The sequence below is a fragment of the Catharus ustulatus genome, chromosome 29 (assembly GCF_009819885.2).
Source record: "Catharus ustulatus isolate bCatUst1 chromosome 29, bCatUst1.pri.v2, whole genome shotgun sequence".
In the NCBI taxonomy this organism is placed as follows: domain Eukaryota; kingdom Metazoa; phylum Chordata; class Aves; order Passeriformes; family Turdidae; genus Catharus; species Catharus ustulatus.
The window spans coordinates 1,442,185-1,461,557 of NC_046249.1; the positions used below are offsets into that span (position 1 = coordinate 1,442,185).

A 19,373-nucleotide genomic window follows, 5' to 3' on the forward strand; every position below is an offset into this window, starting at 1 on the left:
CCGCGCTTTTGCGGCGGCACCGCCCGGGACGGGACGCGCCGGGACGGGACGAGATGCGCTCCGGAGCTCCCGGTACCGCGGGCACGCTTCGTGCTCCCCCACAGCCCAGCAGGGAACCCCCAGGAGGCTCAAGGTGAGCGTTTTATTTAACCAACCCCCCCCCCAAATCCCGCGCTGAGGCGGGCGAGCGGGATCCCCTCAGGCTGCGCGGCGCACGGAAACTCCCGGTGATCGGTAAGGGGTGAAAGGCTCCAGGCCGTCCCGCTGCGGGACTTCCGCCGCGGCGGCGGAAGCGGCGGGTCCGGGCGGCGCGGGGCGGGGCGGGCGCTGCGGGGCGGGGCCGCGCTCAGTGCGGGGCGGCGGCGGCGGCGAGACGGGACGGGACGGGACGGACGGGACAGGACGGGACAGGACGGGACAGGACGGGACGGAGGGGACGGAGCCGCGATGGAGAAGCCGCGGCGGGCGGTGGTGGTGACGGGTACGGCGCGGGTTTGGGGGGCGGTGAGGGGGGAAATGGGTGGGGGGCGGTTTGAGGGACCCCTTCTCTGAGGGGAGATTTTGGGGGACCCTTCCCTGAGGGGAGATTTTGGAGGAGGACTCTTTGAGTGACCCTTTTCTGAGGGGATATTGGGGGTGAGGTTTGAGGGACCCTTTCCTTGAGGGTAGATTTTGGGGTGAGGTTTGAGGGACCCCTTCCTTGAGGGGAAATTCGGGATGAGGTTTGAGGGACCCTTCCCTGAGGGTAGATTTTGGGGTGAGGTTTGAGGGACCCTTTCCTGAGGGGAAATTCGGGATGAGGTTTGAGGGACCCCTTCCCTGCAGGGAGATTTCGGGGTGAGGTTTGAAGGAGCCCTGAGGTGAAGGCAAGCTTTGAGGGAAGGGGAAATCTGGGGGTGCAGATGGGGCACCCCTGCTCTGTCGTGGGTTTGGACACCTTTTCCTGATGGAAAAGGGTCAGGGTGGGTGTAAGACCCCTCCTCGAGGGAGCCCCTTCTCTGTGATGAGGAATCTGGGGGAGAGGGGTGATTTTGGGGACTGCTTTCACCACAGGGCTTGGATGGGGAAGTGGGGGATTCCTTCCCTGAGATTTGGGGGGATTAGTGGGGGATTCCTTCCCTAAGATTTGGGGGGATGAGTGGGGGATCCCATCCCTGAGATTTGGGGGATAAGTGGGTGATCCCTTCCCTGAGATTTGGGGGGATTAGTGGGGGATCCCTTCCCTGAGATTTGGGTGGATGAGTGGGTGATCCCTTCCCTGAGATTTGGGGGGATAAGTGGGGAATCCCTTCCCTGAGGAGAGAGGGGGCTCTGCTGTCCCATCAGAGGGAATGGGGAGCAGGGCTGTCCCCTCAGGGGGCTGTTTTGGGGGGCTGTCCCCTGTGTGGGATGATAAATGGGGTGAAAGGCAGAATTTGGGGAATTTTGGGGCTCCATTCTGTGGGTCAGGCATGTCAGAGCTGGGGCCATACAGCAATGAGGAGCTTCCCTATCACTTATCCACCCAGTGTCCCTTTGGATCCCCTTTTTCCATCCATGACCCCATCCCCAAGCTTTGCTGTTGGCTGAAAGAAACCCCCCAAAGCGCAGAAAAACCAATTTGGGGTGCAGGGAGGGGGGGAATTCCCTGCTGACCACCCCACCCTGAAGCACCAAGGTGTGGGAGCTGCTCCCCAGAGCAGCCCCAGGAGCTCCTGGGGGAAGAATGAGCGCAGGCAGCGAGAGGCCCCGGCGTTGTCAGGCTCTTCCCGGGGTACAAAGGCAGCTCGGGGTGATTTGTGGGTGAGACCGTCCTGTGACAAATGGGGAACTCGCCCAAACTATTCAGATATTCCCCCCCTAGCAGCTGAAGTTGAGGCTGTTTGAATAGCAAGGGCTGTAATCACAGGCAAAAGTGCCTTTTCCAGGGAACATTTGTGGGGAGCCAAGGAGCAGGTGGCAAATCCTGCCTTTCCCAACCCCAAATCCAGCGTGGAGCGGCGGTGACTAAACAGAAAACTTGCGTCAGGAAACGTTCTGCTGCTCACAAGGCTCCTCCACGCTCTTTTTTTTCCCTTTTTTTTTTTCTTTTTCGGGGAAGTCTGGTTGCAAAATGCAGCGGTTGCCTTGTCAGCTCTGCCCCTGTTTGATAATGTCACCGATGTCACGCTGAATTCCGTTTAAAACTGGCCATGGTGTCGCGTTCCCCGTGGGTTCTGAGCTCGTGCTGGATCAGGATAAGCGTTATTTGTGCACAATTTCTTTTTTAGAACTCGTTAAGGAGATAATCCCATCACCATCCCTGCAGCTGGTTTACTGCTAATGAGCCTTGGTGGATGGATGTGCCGGAGCTCCGTGGGGTCGGGTGCTGCCCACAAAGTTCCTAATGCTCCCAGGAAGGGATAACAGCAGGGATCTGGGCAGGAGATGAGTCAGAGCAGCCACAACCCCAGCTGTGTTTGTGCCAGTTTGGGATTTGGAGTGAGGGAATCCAGCCCTGTGCTTGGGCACCTGTAGGATTTCAGCCTTGCCGTGGCTGAGCGGTTAAAATATGGATTTCATTTCTTTGATAGGATTATCACGCTTTATTTAGGAATTCAGCTTAGCAGGTCTCAGTGTTTGCTTCCTGAGAGTTGTTAATTCGCCTCCTTCCCCCGTCAGAGTTTGTCTCACACCCCTGCAGCTCTGCTCACACCCCCAACATTTTGGATTTTGTGACAATATTTATTTTGGCCGAGCTGGCAACGCCGGGTTGAGATCCACGGGCGTGGACGAGCCCACGCTTGGGAAATTCCTCCTGTGCAGCATCACCTCAGCCTGGCTGGGGAAGGGCAAATCCAACATTTCCATTAAGGTGTCATCTGATATTTGTGATCCCTTGCAGGATTTATGCCTCCTAATTGCACCAGGCTCGGAGGGGCAACGCTGACATTTTAAATTAAAGCATATCGACGTTACGCCCAGATAAATTGCCCAACCTTTGTGTGCTTGCTCAGGGGAAAGGAAAAAAAAAAAAAAAAAAAAAAAAAAAGATGTTATGGATTACCAGTTAACTCCAAAGTTATTCATTAGGAATTTAGAGGTGCTGAAGGAAGTATTTTTGATAACGCCTTGGTAGCCTTTGCTGTGCTGTGGGTGGGTTGTCAACAGCTCTGTTTATTTCCTTGTGAGGTGGAATTAATGCTAAGGAAGATCTTGGAGGAGACCCTGAGCGGAGAAGGAACATTTGAGGCAGGCTTGTGGAAGCATCTGCTGTGGGCTGAAGCAATCAGGAATAGAAAATCCAATCATGATTCTAATTCCGTGACATCGGGCGAGTTAGCTGGTAATGACAAGTTTTTCTAACCTGGGCAGGAAGGAAAGAAAAAAAAAAACAAATTTATTTTCAAGCAAGTTATTGTTTTCCTTCACTGTATGAACTGTAGCTGAAATATTTTAGTGCAGGTGTCTTGTTTGATGCTCAGGTGTAAAGAAATGAGGATTGAGTGGTAGAAGTGGTTTGAGAACTAAACCAGGAGAACCTAAATCTCTTTTCAACTTCAAGTTGAGTCAAATCTGTGAATTTTTCTTCTCTTGCAGGGTTTGGGCCGTTTGGGGAGCACGCTGTGAACGCCAGCTGGATTGCAGTGCAGGTAAAAACCCTGAATTTTCCTCTTGGGAAGTCAAAACTGAGGACAGATCCCTACAAATTTGGGGTTTCAGCTCTTTTTATCACTTCCAGCTTCTTCCCAGTTTGTTAAGGGAGCTCAGTGCAGATATCCAGATGGTCAGCTGGATAATGTTTGATTCCCTGCTCAGAAAACAATCCCTGAGCTGGTGGAGTTTAATGAGATTGAGTTAATGTAGCTGAGGCAAGTAAGGAATTCCCAGCTTTGGATGATTTTAAATGGGGCAGGGAGCTTGGAAATCTTCCTGTGCCCTGGAGAATTCCAAATAAACAAACCAACTGACCAGCCCAGGGGAATCTGGATGTTTTTCTCTCAGTTCTTGACTTGAAGCTGAGCCAGTTGGTTCACCTTTAAACCAAGCCTTATCTCTGGGAGGAGAATTCCAGCTGGAGGTTTTGTGGAGTTGTTTGAGTGTCAGGAACCTGATTCTCCCCCTGGATCTCCCCTTCTCTGCTTGGCTTGGAAATGCTTTTCCCTGTTCAGACAAATCAAGTTTGTGCCACTTGTAGCTCTGTGTCTTCCTGGGCACATTCCTGAAATCCTGGAATATCCTAGAAGGGAATCATCCAGTCCAGGACACCCCAAAAACCCCACAGGATTCATCTGTGTGAGGCTGACACCCCCCAAATGGGGCAGGGAGAAGGAATTCAGCTCTTTTCCATGCAATTGAGATTTTTTTTTGCTATAAACCCACTTTTTACAAGGATGATGCTGCCACATTTTCTTTTTTTGTCACTCCTGGATGGGGTTTGTGGCAAAGCTGCTGGGAATTCCATGGTACCTTTTAGTACAGTTGCCCAGGGAATTAAATCTATTTTTCTCCCCACCACGTCTCTCTCCCCTTCAGAGCTCTGAGATTAATATCTTCTTTCAAAAGCTTTTAAATTAAATCACAAACTCTAATCAATTACAGCCAACTAATGTCCAGCTGCCTAATGTGTTGGCTGGTAGGAAAAGACAAAACCTTTGCCATTTTTTTGGGAATGAATATATTTAAGTTTGGGTTCAGTTTGGAGGAATATTCAGGGGAAAAAAAATTCCTAAAAAATCAAAAGTGAGGCTCACTGATTCGGTTTGTTCTTGCTGCTGTAGTGTCAGCTGTTGTAAATAGCTGCTTTTATTTTAGAGGAGCCAGACAAAAGGGTGTTTTTGGAGCAGGAGGAGGAGTGGTGGGTGTTGTGCTGTTGCTTAAAAATAAAAAACAAACCTAAGAGAAGCAGCTCGAGGCGCTGGTGGCTGCTCAGCTGTGTGGCTGATGGGTGAAAAAATAATTTTTTAGAGGCTTGGGGGATGTTTGAGTGGGTGAAATTCAGAGTTTTTGGGGTGTTTTGAGTGGATAAAATTCAGATTTTGGGATGTTTGAGTGGATAAAACTCAAGAGTTTGAGGTGTTTTGAGTGGATAAAATTCAGAGTTGGGGATGTTTTGAGTGAAAAAAACACAGAATTGGGATGTTTTGAGTGGATAAAACTCAGAGTTGGGGATGTTTGGGCAAAGCTCAGAGTTTTTGGGATGTTTTGAGTGGATAAAAATCAGAGTTTGGGATGTTTGAGTGGATAAAAATCAGAGTTTGGGGTGTTTGAGTGGATAAAACTCAAGAGTTTGAGGTGTTTTGAGGTGAAGAAGCTCAGAGTTGGGGATGTTTTGAGTGGATAAAATTCAGAATTTGGGATGTTTGAGTGGATAAAAATCAGAGTTTGGGGATGCTTGGAGTGGGTAAAGCTCAGATTTTGGGGACATTTTGTGTGGATAAAAGTCAGATCTTGGGGATGTTTTGAGGGGATAAAACCCAAATTTTGGGGATGTTTGGAATGTATAAAACCTGGATTTTGGGACATTTTCAGTGGATAAAACTCAGATTTTGGGAATGCTTTGAGTGAATTAAACCCAGAATTTGGGGACGTTTTGAGTGAATAAAGCTCAGATTTTGGGGATGTTTTGAGTGGGTCAAGCTCAGAATTTGGGGATGTTTGGAGTCCATAAAACTGAGAATTTGGAGATGTTTGGAGTGACTAAAACCCAGATTTTGGGGACATTTTGCATGGATAAAACTCAGATTTTGGGGACATTTTGAGTGACTAAACCCAGATTTTGGGGACATTTTGCATGGATAATACCCAGATTTTGAGGATGTTTTGAGTGACTAAACCCCAGAATTTGAGGACGTTTTCAGTGACTAAAACCCAGAATTTGAGAATGTTTTTAGTGGATTAAACCCAGAATTTGGAGATGTTTTAAGTGAATAAAACCCAAATTTTGGGGATGCTTTTAGTGACTAAACCCCACATTTTGAGACCATTTCCAATGACTAAACCCCACATTTTGAGACCATTTCCAGTGACTAAACCCCACATTTTGAGGCCATTTCCAATGACTAAACCCCACATTTTGAGGCCGTTTCCAATGACCAAACCCCACATTTTGTTGCTGTTGCAAACCCAACGCTGGAAGCTCCGCGCCCGTCGCCGCCGGATTATCGCGACCGCAAACATCAGCTGGGAGGCAGCGGGGAGGATTTGCCTTCCCTTCCCCTGTCTCAGCCCCCAGAGGCCCAGACAAAAAAAGGAACAGCATGTCTTTGAGGCTGCCCGAGGTGGGCATTGTGCAACTTTCAGACGGGGACTTCACGGAGCGGAGTGGACACAAAGGCGTGTCTGAGTTCCCGAATCCCAGACGGTGTGATCTGCATTTTAATAGAACCAAAAAAAAAAAAAAAAAAAAAAATCAATTAAACAATCTTTGTAAATCCTTCCTAGCTCTAAAGTTCAGCTAGTTCTGGTTTTATTGTGCTGCATCAGGATAAAATTTGCTTTTTTAAATTTTTTTCCGTTTGGTTTCTCCCACAGAGCACGGTGTGAGTTTTTCCTGGGAGTGCAGTGATTTTTCTTGGCTGGTTTTGCAAGCTGACTGATTTTTACACATGGGTACCTTAAATAGTGGCAGCAGCCATCTAAGAATGGTGCTGAAATGAAAAGTTTCAAAATCCCACTCAGAAAAAAGAAAAAAAAAGAGATATTTGGGTTTTTTGCTCATGAGGGAGAGCTTTCCTATAAAATCAGCAGGAAATAAAACTCCTTTCTGCAGCAAAAACACTCTGTGATAATTTGGTTTTTTTTGCTGTTTTGAGTTTTCAGCATTTTAGTGTTTCAGTTCAGGATTTTTTAAATTTTTTTTTTACGGGCGCAACTTTTGCTGAGGAGGGACTTCCAAGGAGAAGTCACTAAAATGAGAGAAGGAATCACTAAAATGAAGGAAAAATCACTAAAATGAGAGAAGAATCACTAAAATGAAAGAAAAAAATCACTAAAATGAGAGAAGAAATCACACAAAAACATTCTGTGTTAATTTTGGTTTGCTGTTTGAGTATTCATCATTTTAGTGTTTCAGTTCAGGATTTTTTTTTAAAAGTTTTGCTTGGGAGGGATTTACAAGAAGAAATCACTAAAATGAGAGAAGAAATCACTAAAATTAAAGAAAAAAATCAATAAAATGAAGGAAGAATCACTAAAATGAGAGAACTCATTAAAATGAAAGAAGAATCATTAAAATGAAAGAAAAAAATCACTAAAATGAGAGAAGAAATCACTAAAATGAGAGAAGAACTCATGAAAATGAGAGTAGGAATCACTAAAATTAAAGAACTCATTGAAATGAAAGAAGAATCATTAAAATGAAAGAAAAAAATCACTAAAATGAGAGAAGAAATCACTAAAATCAAAGAACTCATTAAAATGAAGGCAGAATCATTAAAATGAAAGAAGAATCACTACCATGAAGGAAGAAATCACTAAAATGAGAGAATAAATCAGTAAAACTAAAGAAATCATTAAAATTAAGGAAGAACTCACTAAAATAAAGGAAGGAATCACTAAAATTAAAAAAATCACTAAAATGAAAGAACAAATAATTAAAATGAAAAAAGAAATCACTAAAATGAAAGAACTCACTAAAATGAAAGAAGAATCACTAAAATTAAAAGAAAAAATATCACTAAAATGAAAGAACAAATCATTAAAATGTGAGAAGAAATCACTAAAATGAAAGAAGAACTCACTAAAATGAAAGAAGAATCACTAAAATTAAAAGAAAAAATATCACTAAAATGAAAGAACAAATCATTAAAATGTGAGAAGAAATCACTAAAATGAAAGAAGGACTCATTAAAATGAAGGCAGAATCATTAAAATGAAGGAAGAAATCCCTAAAATAAAGGAAAAAACCATTAAAATGAGAGAAGAAATCACTAAAATTAAAGAAAAAATCATTAAAATAAAGGAAAAAATCACTAAACTGAGCTCTTGTGCCCTCCCTGCCATCCCTAGGTGTGCACACAGGTGTGACCTGTGCACTGTGAAGCTGCTGAGCTCCTTCATCCCCCCCAGAATCCTTCCTGAGGAGGAGGAGGAGGAGAGGGTCAGAGTGCACGGTGACATTAGGAAGGACAATTGCTGTCAGGGTGTCTAGACAGACCTGATAAGGATATTAGAGGCTGACAAAGAGCAGCATTGTGCAGGGGTCAGGGAATCGGTCACACATCTTCTGGGGGCTCTGTTTGTCAGGTGGGCACGCCTGGGGGGGAGAAGTTCTTCAGGGAGAGGTGGGGGGAGGTTACAAACATCTTCATTATGGTTCAAACCAAAGTTTGGGGTTGGTGAAGTTCAGGTTTAAGCAGCTGGAGGAGGGTTTGTTTTATTTTTATTTCTAATCCTTCATCTCCAGGAGCATCACTCCTCATTAGTGTTAACACTCCTAAAAGTGTTTATTCTCTCCCTAAAGAGGCTGGCTGGTGTTTGAACAGCCTCATTTATAAACTCCTGTCCCTGATTGAGGCTGCAGGTAAAGCAGGGCAGGTTTTGGAGGCAGAGCTGTGCAGAGGATGAACCATCCCTTCCATCCATCTCTGGTAATGAATGTCTGAGTGTGCCAGACACTAATCAATACAGCAAGGCTTTAATATCAGCCTTGCCCTGGGAGCCAGAGCTGGTGATTTATCATCATTGCTCATATCTGCTGCTCTGTGCAAGTGTCACTTTGGCCTTTCTGGGTGTTTTAGTTATTCCTAAATCTTGTTACAAGTGTGAAAGGTTTTTTATTTTTTTTTTTCCTCAGTAGAAAACCACTCATACTGATAAAAAACACAGAAAAACGATAGCAAGACACTGCTCATGTTTAAATGGGGGTGGCCTCAAACCTCAACTTGTCTTCTCCTTTCAAGTGGCTTTAATTTTTAATTTTTAACCTGGGGGAATCCGAGGTTGGAGAGTAAAAACAGCTGAGCTGCACTCCTTGGCCTGAAGCTTGCAAGGAGGAAAATAAAACCTGAGAATTGCTTTCCCAGTCCAAACCTGGAACAGAGAGAAATTCAGGAATATTTTGAAATGTCCTTTGATAGTTTGATGGCTTTTACCTGTTCCCACCTCAGATCCATAAGAATGTTTTGGACATTTGGTGACCAGAGGAAAGCTTGGTCCAGGTTAGATGCTGCAGGAATTCCTTAAACATGATGGCCAAATTCTCTTCTCCCACTGGAAAAATGATTCCTGGCTCCAAAGTTTAGATGGATTTGTTTAAGAACCCTTTTTTTCCAGAGGCTTCAGACCATGAATTCTGGAAATTTTGGGGTGCACCCAGAACCTGTGTAGGGGGAATTCCCAATTTTGGGATCAGAGCTTTCCACTCAGAAATACTGTGAAGAAAAAAAAAAAAACAACAACCCTTTCCTCTGATTTTAAAAGTCTTTGCAAGGTATTTAACTGACACTTTGTGTTTTAAAAGGTTGGGAGGAAATTGGCTCTGTTCATTGCCAGGATATTTGGGATGTTTTCATGTTAGAGAGGGAGAAATAATTTACTGAGTGAGTTGAATCACCACTGCTGTGATGAAAAAAAAAAAGTGAAATGACTCTCCAGGCCTGGATGATGGAGAAAATCCTTCCAGCCTCACCTTCCCTGCATTGTCACTCCTTGAAAGAAGTGGGGATTGTGACTCCCTCTATAAATAACAGAGCCAAGATTCCCTGGGAGCGTGGGTGCTGCTGCTAACTGTTGTCAGTTAAATGTTGATTTCTTTGTTACACACACATCAGAGCCAGACAAACGGTTCTGTGGGTGAAACCTTCACACAGGTGGGGAGATGCCTTTGTTGGGTTTGGTTTTGGTTTTGTTTTACAGAGGTTGCTGTAAACTCTCTGCAGGTGCTGTTTATGGGGTTATAAACTGGTATTAGTCCCTCACTCTGCCATGAAACCTTGCAGGAGTAAATCCCCTGCTCACCTCGTGCCTGACCATCTTGGTTTTGCTTTGCTGCTGTTTTTTAGGAGCTGGAGAAGCTGGGGCTGGGGGATGATGTGGATCTGCACGTCTATGAGGTCCCTGTTGAGTACCAGACCGTGCAGAGACTCATCCCTGCCTTGTGGAAGAAGCACAGTCCCCAAGTGAGTGAGTAAAGGGAGGAGAAAAAAACCACCCAGCAGAGGGTTGGGATCTGCAGTGAGCACCATGTGAAGTCTCCTTTTAATGTATTCCTTCATCCTGGCTGGATCTTTGTGGTGAGAACATGTGAGTTTGTAGGATTTTACAAGTGCTGCAGTTCCCAGGAGCAGTGGGTGTGAAGGGGCCACTGCTGAGGGCTGTCTAGACAGCTCGTGGTTTGTCTGTGCCACCTGGGCTCCTGCAGCAGCTCTGGAGGTGCCAAGGCTCCTTTTCACCCTGCTGAAATCACAATTTAGCTCAGAAACCAGAATTGTGCTGTACTGAACCCATGATAAAAATGTTCCTCACAGAGGAATCCCTGCAGCCCTCCTGTGGTTCACAGGGAATCCCTGAGTGGTGTGGGGTGGGGAGGACCCCGAAATCAGAGCACAGAATCACTCAGGGTGGAGAATGGTCAAAGATTATTGAGTCCAGCTTTGGATTGAACACCAGTGTGTGTCACATCCAGAACCCAGATCCCCAGGATTCTGTGATTTTATAAACAGTGACAAGTTGATAACCACAGACTTCCAGTCCCTAAAGAGAGCAGAATTTTGGGACACAAACCCAGAGGATTCTGTGATTTCATAAACACAATGACAAATTGGTGACCACAGGTTTCCAGTCCTTAAAGAGCAGAATTTTGGGACACAGGGAGTGCCACATCCAGAACCCAAACCCACAGGATTCTGTCATTTCATACACACAGGGACAAGTTGATCACCACAGGCTTCCAGTCCCTAAAGTGGCTCCAAGAGAGCAGAATTTTGGGATTTTGGGACAAGAGAAGGGAGTGCCACAACGAGAACCCAAACCCAGAGGATTCTGTGATTTTATAAACACAGTGGCAAGGTGGTCACCACAGGTTTCCAGTCCCTAAAGAGGGCAGAATTTTGGGACACCAAACCAACAAGATTCTGTGATTTTATAATCACAGTGACAAGGTGGTGCTAAGCTGTCACCACAGGCTTCCAGTCCCTGAAGAGAGCAGAATTTTGGGACAAGGGAAGGAAGTGCCACATCCAGAACCCAAACCCAGAGGATTCTGTCATTTCATAAACAAAGTGACAAATTGGCACCACAGGCCTCCAGTCTTTAATGAGAGCAGATACAAGGGAAGGAAGTGCCACATCCAGAGCCCAAACCCCCAGGATTCTGATTTTTATAAACACAATGACAAGTTGGTCACCACAAGCTTCCAGTCCCTAAAGAGATCAGAATTTTGGGACACCAAACCCACAGGGTTCTGTGATTTTATACACACAGTGACAAGGTGGTCCTAGACACCAAACCCAGAGGATTCTGTGATTTTATACACACAGTGACAAGTTGGTCACCACAGGTTTCCAGTCCCTAAAGAGAGCAGATTTTTGGGACACAGGGAGTGCCACATCCAGAACCCAAACCCAGAGGATTCTGTGATATTATAATCACAGTGACAAGGTGTTGCTAAGATGTCATCACAGGTTTCCAGTCCCTAAAGAGAGCTGAATTTTGGGACAGCAAACCCTCAGGATTCTGTGATTCCATAAACACAGTGACAGGTTGGTCACCACAGGTTTCCAGTCCCTGAAGTGGCTCCAAGAGCAGAATTTTGGGATTTTGGGACAAGGGAAGGGAGTGACAGAGCAGCACAGATCCAAGATACCCCAAACTGCCATGACCCCACTCTGTGCATTTCCCACAACCCATCCCTTCTCCCTGGCAGCTGGTGGTTCACGTGGGAGTGTCAGGCATGGCCACCACTGTCACCCTGGAGAAGTGTGGCCACAACGTGGGCTACAAGGGGCTGGACAACTGTCGCTTCTGCCCCGGCTCGCAGTGCTGCGTGGAGGGAGGCCCCGAGTGCATCGACTCCATCATCGACATGGATGCTGTGTGCAGGAGGGTCTCAGCCCTGGGGCTGGATGTCACTGTCACCATCTCCAAGGATGCTGGCAGGTATGGGGGGAGCTCTGGGGGGGTGGGTTCAGGGAGTGCTGCAGGGGTTTGGGTTGGGGGGTGAAGGGTTTTCTGGTTTTGGGTGTTGCCAGGGATTCAGGGGATCTGGGGGAATTCCATCCTGGTTCATCCTCACCCTCCCAACCAGGAATTCCTTCCCAGTATCCCACCTAGATTACCCTTTCTCAGTTTGGAGCCATTCCCTGTGTCCTGTCCCTCCATCCTTTATCCCAAATCCGAAGTGATTTGAGCTAAAATCACAAACTTCACTGTCCCAGCTGGTTCCAGCCTGGCCTTGGGCATTCCAGGGATCCAGGGGCAGCCACAGCTGCTCTGGGAATTCCTTCCCAGTATCCCACCTAGATTGCCCTTTCTCAGTTTGGAGCCATTCCCTGTGTCCTGGAATTCCATCCCTCATCCCAAATCCCTCCCCAGCTCTCCTGGAGCCCCTCAGGCTCTGGAAGTGGCTCCAAGGTTTCCCTGGGGCTTCTCTTTCCTCCCAGGGAACAATTCCCAATTCCCAAATCCCAGCCCCAGTGGCAGTGGGAGCCATTCCCTGTGTCCTGCAATTCCATCCTTTATCCCAAACCCCTCCCCAGCTCTCCTGGAATCCTGGTTAACACCATCCTGTCACCCTGTCCATGGAATCAGAGAATCCCTGAGTGCTTTGGGTTGGAAGGACCTTAAATCCCAATCCCAAATCCCATCCCAAATCCAATCCCAAATCCCATCCCAATCCCAAATCCCATCCCAATCCCATCCCAATCCCATCCTGGGGCTGGGACCTCCCCCTGTCCCAAACCCCATCCAGGCTGTCCTTGGGCACTTCCAGCCTCCCACACCTTTCACTTCTCAGGGCTGCCAAAACCACCTGGTTTCCAGTGGAAAAAAAGCTTTTTCAGGGGGGAAAAAAAAAGAAATATATTCACATTTTTCATCTCAAATTTAATTAAAACCACCCCAGACTCAATTCCTGCCTCACATTCCACATTAACTCCCCTAAATCCCAGTAACCACCACAACACTGAACCTACAACTCATTTTATCTTATTTTTTTTGTTATTAATCTCTGGTTTTGTGTTGCAGGTACCTGTGTGACTTCACCTACTACACCTCCTTGTACCAGAGCCGTGGGAGATCAGCATTTGTCCATGTGCCTCCTCTGGGGAAACCTTACACTGCAGAACAGCTGGGCAGGGCCCTGCAGGCCATCATAGAGGAAATGCTGGATGTTTTGGAGCATTCTGAAGACAAAATCAATTGTCAACATGAACACTGAACTGCCCAGGAGCTCTCCTAGTATTGCACTTCCACAATTTTTTTTTTTTTTTCCCTGCTGATGAAGTATTGAGGGGAAAAAAAAATAACAAAAATCAAAAAAAATGGTTCTGGACACAGAATTGGAGACTTCAAAAAACAAACAAAAAAAAAAGGAAAATTCCACAAAAATTCCACAAATTCTGCTTCTAGAAATTAATTTTTTGTTGTTGTTGAATCTGTGAGTCTCAGCCTGAGCAACAAAGGATTGAAAATCTCTTCTCTACAACACCTGCAGGGAATGGATCCTCATGTGCCAGATCCACCCTGGGACTTTCCTCACCTGGACTCTGCCTTCAGGTGCTGGGACTTGCTCAGCCAATCCTCTCCTGGCTAATTCTTGAGTTGGAAGGTTTGATTTCAGTTGGTTTGGGGTTTGTTTCCCTCCCTTCTCTTGTCTCAAATTCAAGGTGGTGATATGGAGGGACAGCTGGAGTTGGGATGGGGTGGGATTGTCTTGGAGAGCAGAGTTTGGTGGGTGTGAGGAGCCTGAAATTGCTTTGCTGGGATGGAAAATGATTTTAGACACTCACTCCACATCTCCAAACACCCATGGGGTTCCTTTAGGGACCCAAATCCAGCTGAATTTTTTATTATTTTATTTTTAATTTTGCAGCCTGACTCCTAAATCTTTCCAAATCTCTTTTTCCTGCCTCTCTCTCGGGCCACCTCCCTCCCTCCAGTCAACCTCCTGCAGCAAACACCTCTGTCCAAGTGTGTCTAAAACCAATTTTTAGTGGCTGAAGAGCTTTGCTGAGGGCCACTTTCCCCACTGCAGATCTTTATCCTGTGCTCAATGCTGTTTTTGAGGTGAAAGTTGAATAATTTAGAACTCCCTGAGCTGCAAATTTTCCCTCTTGTCCCAGGTTGGGAGAGTGAGATCCCAATTCCACCTTGATTGAGTGGAGGCAAAAAAAAGAAAAAAAAAAAAAAAGAAGGTGGAAAGACGTCCTTGAAAAATCAAATATCAGATTTTTCAACTCAATCCCACTGCCTGCAAACCAGAAATTAAGGAATTTGAATTTAAAATTAAGTGCTTACAGGGAGGATTTGGGGCTTTTCCTTGGTGTCCCCTCCCAATGGGAGGGTGCAGAATTGGTGCTGCTGCTCCTGGGAGCTTTCCCAGAAGTGATTTTGGGGAAGGGCAGGATCTCAGCTGGGGGGTGATGCTGCTCTGGGGTGGAGATTTCGCTGCCAAATTCTGAGATTCCAGCAGCAAACCCCAGCTGAAGGAGCAAACCCCAAACTGGGAGTGAGGCTTCATGGAGAGGCCATTCCAAGGAAGAAGTTGATTGGAATGAATCCTTTTACAAACAGATATAAATATCTATTTAACAGCATTTTAAAGGATTTAAAACCCCATGATTTGAGTTTCTCTGGTGCTGACTCCTCTGCTATTGTAACTCTCAGTGAGAGCTGAGCTTGCCAGGAGAATTCTGGTGTCAGGACAAAACCACTCCTTGGAACCCTTGGGACTCTGCTGAGGGCACCTGAGCAGGAATTTATTTTGGATAAACCCAAGGAAATTCCTTCTCTCCTCTCTATCCAACCCTTCCTGCTCAGAGGAATGAAATATTGTTGAACCTGAGGTAGCACTTGTCAGATTTCCTGATTAGTAATTTATTCTATTTAATATTTTGTTGAAATCTTCGTGCTTTGACACAGCTTTTTTTGTTTGTTTGTTTGTTTGATTTTTTTTTGTGATTAGTTGAGTTCCTTATCCCCCATAGGATTCTTCCTTTGTTGGTGAGAAGTTTTTTATTTTGTTTTTTTTTTTTTTTTCCTGGGTGTTTTGTAGCTGCTAAACTCGGGGAAGAGGAATCTCCCACAGGGTTTGGTGATAAAATAAATCCCAGAAAAGCTGCTTAACCCACCTGGGTGAAATAAAAATGAAAAAAAATCAACAGATGGGTGAGGCCACACCAAAATTCCAGCGTGGAATCTCAGCAGGATCAAGGTGGGACCCACAGAGGGCTCAGAGCAGGAGCTGGGTGAGCTCAGTGAGGAATCAATCAACATCTCCAGGGCAGAGATCCCTGAATCTGCCCCCTCTGGAGGCTCAGAGCTGCCCTGGATGGGGCTGGAAATGCCCCTGGATGGGGCTGGAAATGCCCCTGGATGGAGCTGGAAATGCCCCTGGATGAATTTGGAGGCTCAGGATCCATCAGCAGGGAGCACAGACAGCAGCAGTTCCGTGGGCAGAGCTCTTCCCACACAGATTCCTTCAGCCCAGGGAGTTCTGTCCTAAAAATATCCTAAAAAAAATCTTCATTTTCCTGGCTGCTCTGCTGCTCCAGGGGAAAAATCCAGATCCAATTCTGTGCCTGGTGGAGTGCTTGGCCTTGGGTGTGTCAGCATGAAAAATCCCATTTTTTGGGAATTCTTTGAGCTGTGCTTTCCCTCCCAATCTGTTTTTGGGAAGCTCCACATGATCAGTTCTTTAGAAAACATAATTTATTTTATATTCTTTTTTTTTTTTTTTTTTTTTTGGGGTGGGGGTTTGAGAAATTAGCTTGAGGTTGTGTTTATAAAAGGTGTCTTGGTGGTAGAGAAATTTCTTGTAGAAAAATGGCATTAAACTAATTTTATTTAATATGACCTAAATTAAATACTTTGGGGTTGGGTTTATTTTTTTTTTTTTAAGTTTTTTTAAATTCAATTCACACAGCTTTTCCTACAGATCCCTATTTTCTTTGGGAATAGGACATCAAACTGATGCAGAGCTGATGTTTTGCTAAATCCTATTTGCTTTCCACATCATCAATTAACAAAATTTGCTAATTTGCACTGAGACCTGTCACCAACCCCCAAAACTTTGTGAGAAAAAGTTCAGGTGGAATGTTCATTCTGATGAATGCTAAAAAAAAAAGTGAAAAATGAGAAAAATATTAAAAACCAGGTGAGATTTTAGGGTGCTGTGAGTGCAGAATTGTCTCTGGGGATAAAGGTTTGGGGTGGAAAAAGGGACTGAGGATTTTTTGGTGTGGAAGAGATGATTGGGGAGGTTCTGCTGCCTTGGGTTTGGTGTCTCTGATCTGCCTGGGGAGGGTTTGGGATGCCAATTTAAATTGTCCCAGCCCTAAAGAGCTGCAGAGGATTTTGAGGAGCTCCAGGGACTCCTAAATATCTGAATTTGGTGATGCTGCTGTCAGGGAGGTGAATTCAACTTTTGGGAATCTGCTTTATAACCCCAGAAAAAAAAAAAAAAAGGAATTTTTATTATATTTTTTTTTCCTTTTCTTCAGGAAAATGAATATTCCAATATTGGATTCCTGTGGGATTTGATGATCCTTAGAGATTCCCTCCCATCCTGAGGGGTTCTCTGGGGTTTGGGAAATTTTTTTTTGGGAGAAAACAGAGTTTTGTCAGCTCCTCCAGAGCAGATCACCTTACCTGGAGCATCCCCCAACCTCCCAAAAATTGTGGGACAGGTGGGAAAGGATGGAAAGTTCAGGAAAGAAGGTTTGAGGTGTGGGGTGTGATTGTGACATGGCTTTGAGACATCACCCAAAAAATCACCAAAAAAAACCCTAAAAACTTGCTCTGCTTTGGGATAAATTTGGAATCAACACTGTGTGAATTGTCACCTCCATGTGGAAAATCCCCCAGGATTTTGTGGTTTGTGTCTGAACTCACCCGGGGCCAGGTGTAGATGTAGCATCCAACCCCTCCCTGTGTCCCAGCCTGGCAATATTGAATTTCCCAGCTGGAATTCTGCATTAAAAACCAGGGGATTATTCTGGAATAAAAACCCAGGAGATTCCAGGCCTGCTCAGACAGCACAGCCTCCTGGTGGTGTTGGTTTTGGTAAGGAAAGGTCTAAAAAAATTAAAAATCCACTGCAGGTTCCAATAATCCTGAGCTGGGTTGGAACTGGGTGATCTTAAAGTCTAAAAAATTAAAAATCCACTGAAGATTCTTCTGATGCTCCAAAAATCCTGAGTTGAGTTGGAACTGGGTGATCTTAAAGGTCTAAAAAATTTAAAATTCACTGAAGTTTCTCCTGGTGATCTTAAAGGTCTAAAAAATTAAAAATCCACTGAAATTTCTCCTGGTGATCTTTAAGGTCTAAAAAATTAAAAATCCACTGCAGGTTCTTCTGATGCTCCAATAATCCTGAGCTGAGTTAGAACTGGGTGATCTTTAAAGTTTAAAAAATTAAAAATCCACTGAAATTTCTCCTGGTGATCTTAAAGGTCTAAAAAATTAAAAATCCACTGAAGTTTCTCCTGGTGATCTTTAAGGTCTAAAAAATTAAAATTCCACTGAAATTTCTCCTGATGCACCAATAATCCTGAGCTGGAACTGAGTGATCTTTAAGGTCTAAAAAATTAAAAATCCACTGAATTTTCTCCTGATCCTCCAATAATCCTGAGTGATCTTTAAGGTCCCTTCCAACCCAAACCATCCTGGGCTTCTCTGGCTCTTTTCCCTGGTGGGTGGAATTTTTTTAAGGATATTTTTTTTTTTAAGGAATTGCAGGAAGAGGAACTTCTTCAAACCAAAAATGGGAATTTGGTGAATCCCTGCTCCCCCAGGAGCTGCAGCAGCTATGATGGTCTGGCCATGGGGGTTGTGATTTTTAATTCCTTGTGACTCCTGAATATTTTTAATTTCTGGATTTCTTCACTCCAGCCAAGGCTCAGACACGGAGCTGCTGCAGGAGGGAGTGCTGGTATCCAAAATCTGACTGAAAATCAGAATCTTTAGACAAAAAAAAAAAGATTTTCTTCATTCTGATTTCCAGATGAAAATATCAGCAATGAATTTGTACAGATCCTTTCCCAAAGTAACTTCCTCCCTCTTGTCTCCTTTTACTTTTAATACTTTATCCAATAATATTTTAATGATTTAATTTTATTTTAACTATAGGAATTTCAGAGTTGCAAAGGCTCTTTCTTGGAGTAAAAAAAACAAAACCCTTGTTGATACCATAAATACTCATCTTGATCTAGATGGATTTGTTATTTTTGCACCAGAATCCCTTTTTTTTTTTTTTTTTCAGTATAAAGTGCACTTTTTCATAAAAAAAAAAACTTGTATTCCTGTCTGATGAGTGTCTGATGTGCTGAAAGGAATATTCTGCCAAACTCCAGAGCTGAGGGCGTTGTTAATTCCTCGAGGTATTCATTGAAACTTCTGCTCCATTTTAAACCAAGCAGGGAAGGAAATCCCTCCCCACAAACAGGAATTGAAGATGGGAAACGAAACCATCACTGCCCTTAGAGAAAAACTCAAAAACCTCCCAAAATCCACCTTCAGATTTTCCATTGCACCAGCCTCGAATCACAAATGTTTACCTTGCTGATCAGGGAGTGCCTTGTCCTGTGCTGGGGGTGGCTTTGCTGGAAAAATTTGGATTTGTGGGAATCCCAATTATTATCCACGGGTGCTCCTCAAATTCTGAGTTTTTGCTGTCACACAGGGACCTGCCCAAACCACAATTTTGCTGTTCCGTCCTCACTTCTGCTCGGGCTGCCCCGATTCCGGAGGGATTTGCTGGCTCCTCTGTTTGTCCAGACCCTTTTTTGTGTCCCCTTGTGTCTGTGTGGACATCTCAGGTGTCACCTCGTGCTCGTCAGGACTCTCGGAGCCCCGATCCCGACCCGTCCGTGCGTTCTTGCAGTGCCTTGTAAATCCCAAGGGTCCCAAAGCCCCGCGGGGGCTGCGGGCTCGGGGAGCTCCCGGCTTGTACTGCCAGACTGGACTTTGTAACTGAGGATTAAAACCCCTGGTTCAAAGGAAATAAAGAGTTTAACTCTGATTCTGAGTGTCACCCTTGTTGGTTTGCCATCGTGTCCCCAAGTGTCACATCCACACCTTTATTCCGCTCCAGGGATGGAAAATCTCTGCTGGAAGCTTTAAGGTTTTTCTCTCCCTGCTCCTGCTGTCGCTACTGGTCCAAACTGGGCTGACTGGGAGGGCTGGTGCCAGCAGATGGTGCTCGTTGTGCTCGGTGTCACCCCTGGGGACAGCCGAGGGTGCCACCCCTGCACAGT

The 19,373-nt window shown here is 45.2% G+C and overlaps 1 protein-coding gene and 1 long non-coding RNA gene across 3 annotated transcripts; both read left to right on the top strand.

The window, feature by feature from the left end:
• Nucleotides 1-6: 6 nt before the first annotated feature.
• Nucleotides 7-14,407, top strand: PGPEP1 (pyroglutamyl-peptidase I). 2 transcript variants are annotated; one of them, XM_033082325.2, is made up of 5 exons: nucleotides 7-133; nucleotides 3,559-3,611; nucleotides 9,963-10,079; nucleotides 11,825-12,057; nucleotides 13,144-14,407. In XM_033082325.2, the coding sequence occupies exons 4-5, from the start codon at nucleotides 11,852-11,854 to the stop codon at nucleotides 13,334-13,336; spliced, it is 399 nt and encodes a 132-aa protein (XP_032938216.1). In that variant the 5' UTR covers nucleotides 7-133; nucleotides 3,559-3,611; nucleotides 9,963-10,079; nucleotides 11,825-11,851; the 3' UTR covers nucleotides 13,337-14,407. The 2 variants fall into 2 exon arrangements, with proteins under 2 accessions (XP_032938216.1, XP_032938215.1); XM_033082324.2 differs by lacking the exon at nucleotides 7-133 and adding an exon at nucleotides 383-481.
• Nucleotides 14,408-15,702: 1,295 nt separating this feature from the next.
• On the top strand, nucleotides 15,703-19,138 carry LOC122149464. Its single transcript, XR_006163126.1, has 2 exons — nucleotides 15,703-17,344; nucleotides 17,619-19,138. It is a non-coding gene; the product is annotated as an uncharacterized LOC122149464 (long non-coding RNA).
• Nucleotides 19,139-19,373: the final 235 nt, after the last annotated feature.

What these genes read in the sequence shown, in the direction of transcription:
- PGPEP1 (XM_033082324.2), top strand. Translation starts at nt 448, where the DNA reads ATGGAGAAGCCGCGGCGGGCGGTGGTGGTGACGG. An exon ending in CCAGCTGGATTGCAGTGCAG is followed by an intron (nt 3,612 to 9,962) that starts GTAAAAACCCTG and finishes GCTGTTTTTTAG; the next exon opens with GAGCTGGAGAAGCTGGGGCT. An exon ending in ATCTCCAAGGATGCTGGCAG is followed by an intron (nt 12,058 to 13,143) that starts GTATGGGGGGAG and finishes TTTGTGTTGCAG; the next exon opens with GTACCTGTGTGACTTCACCT.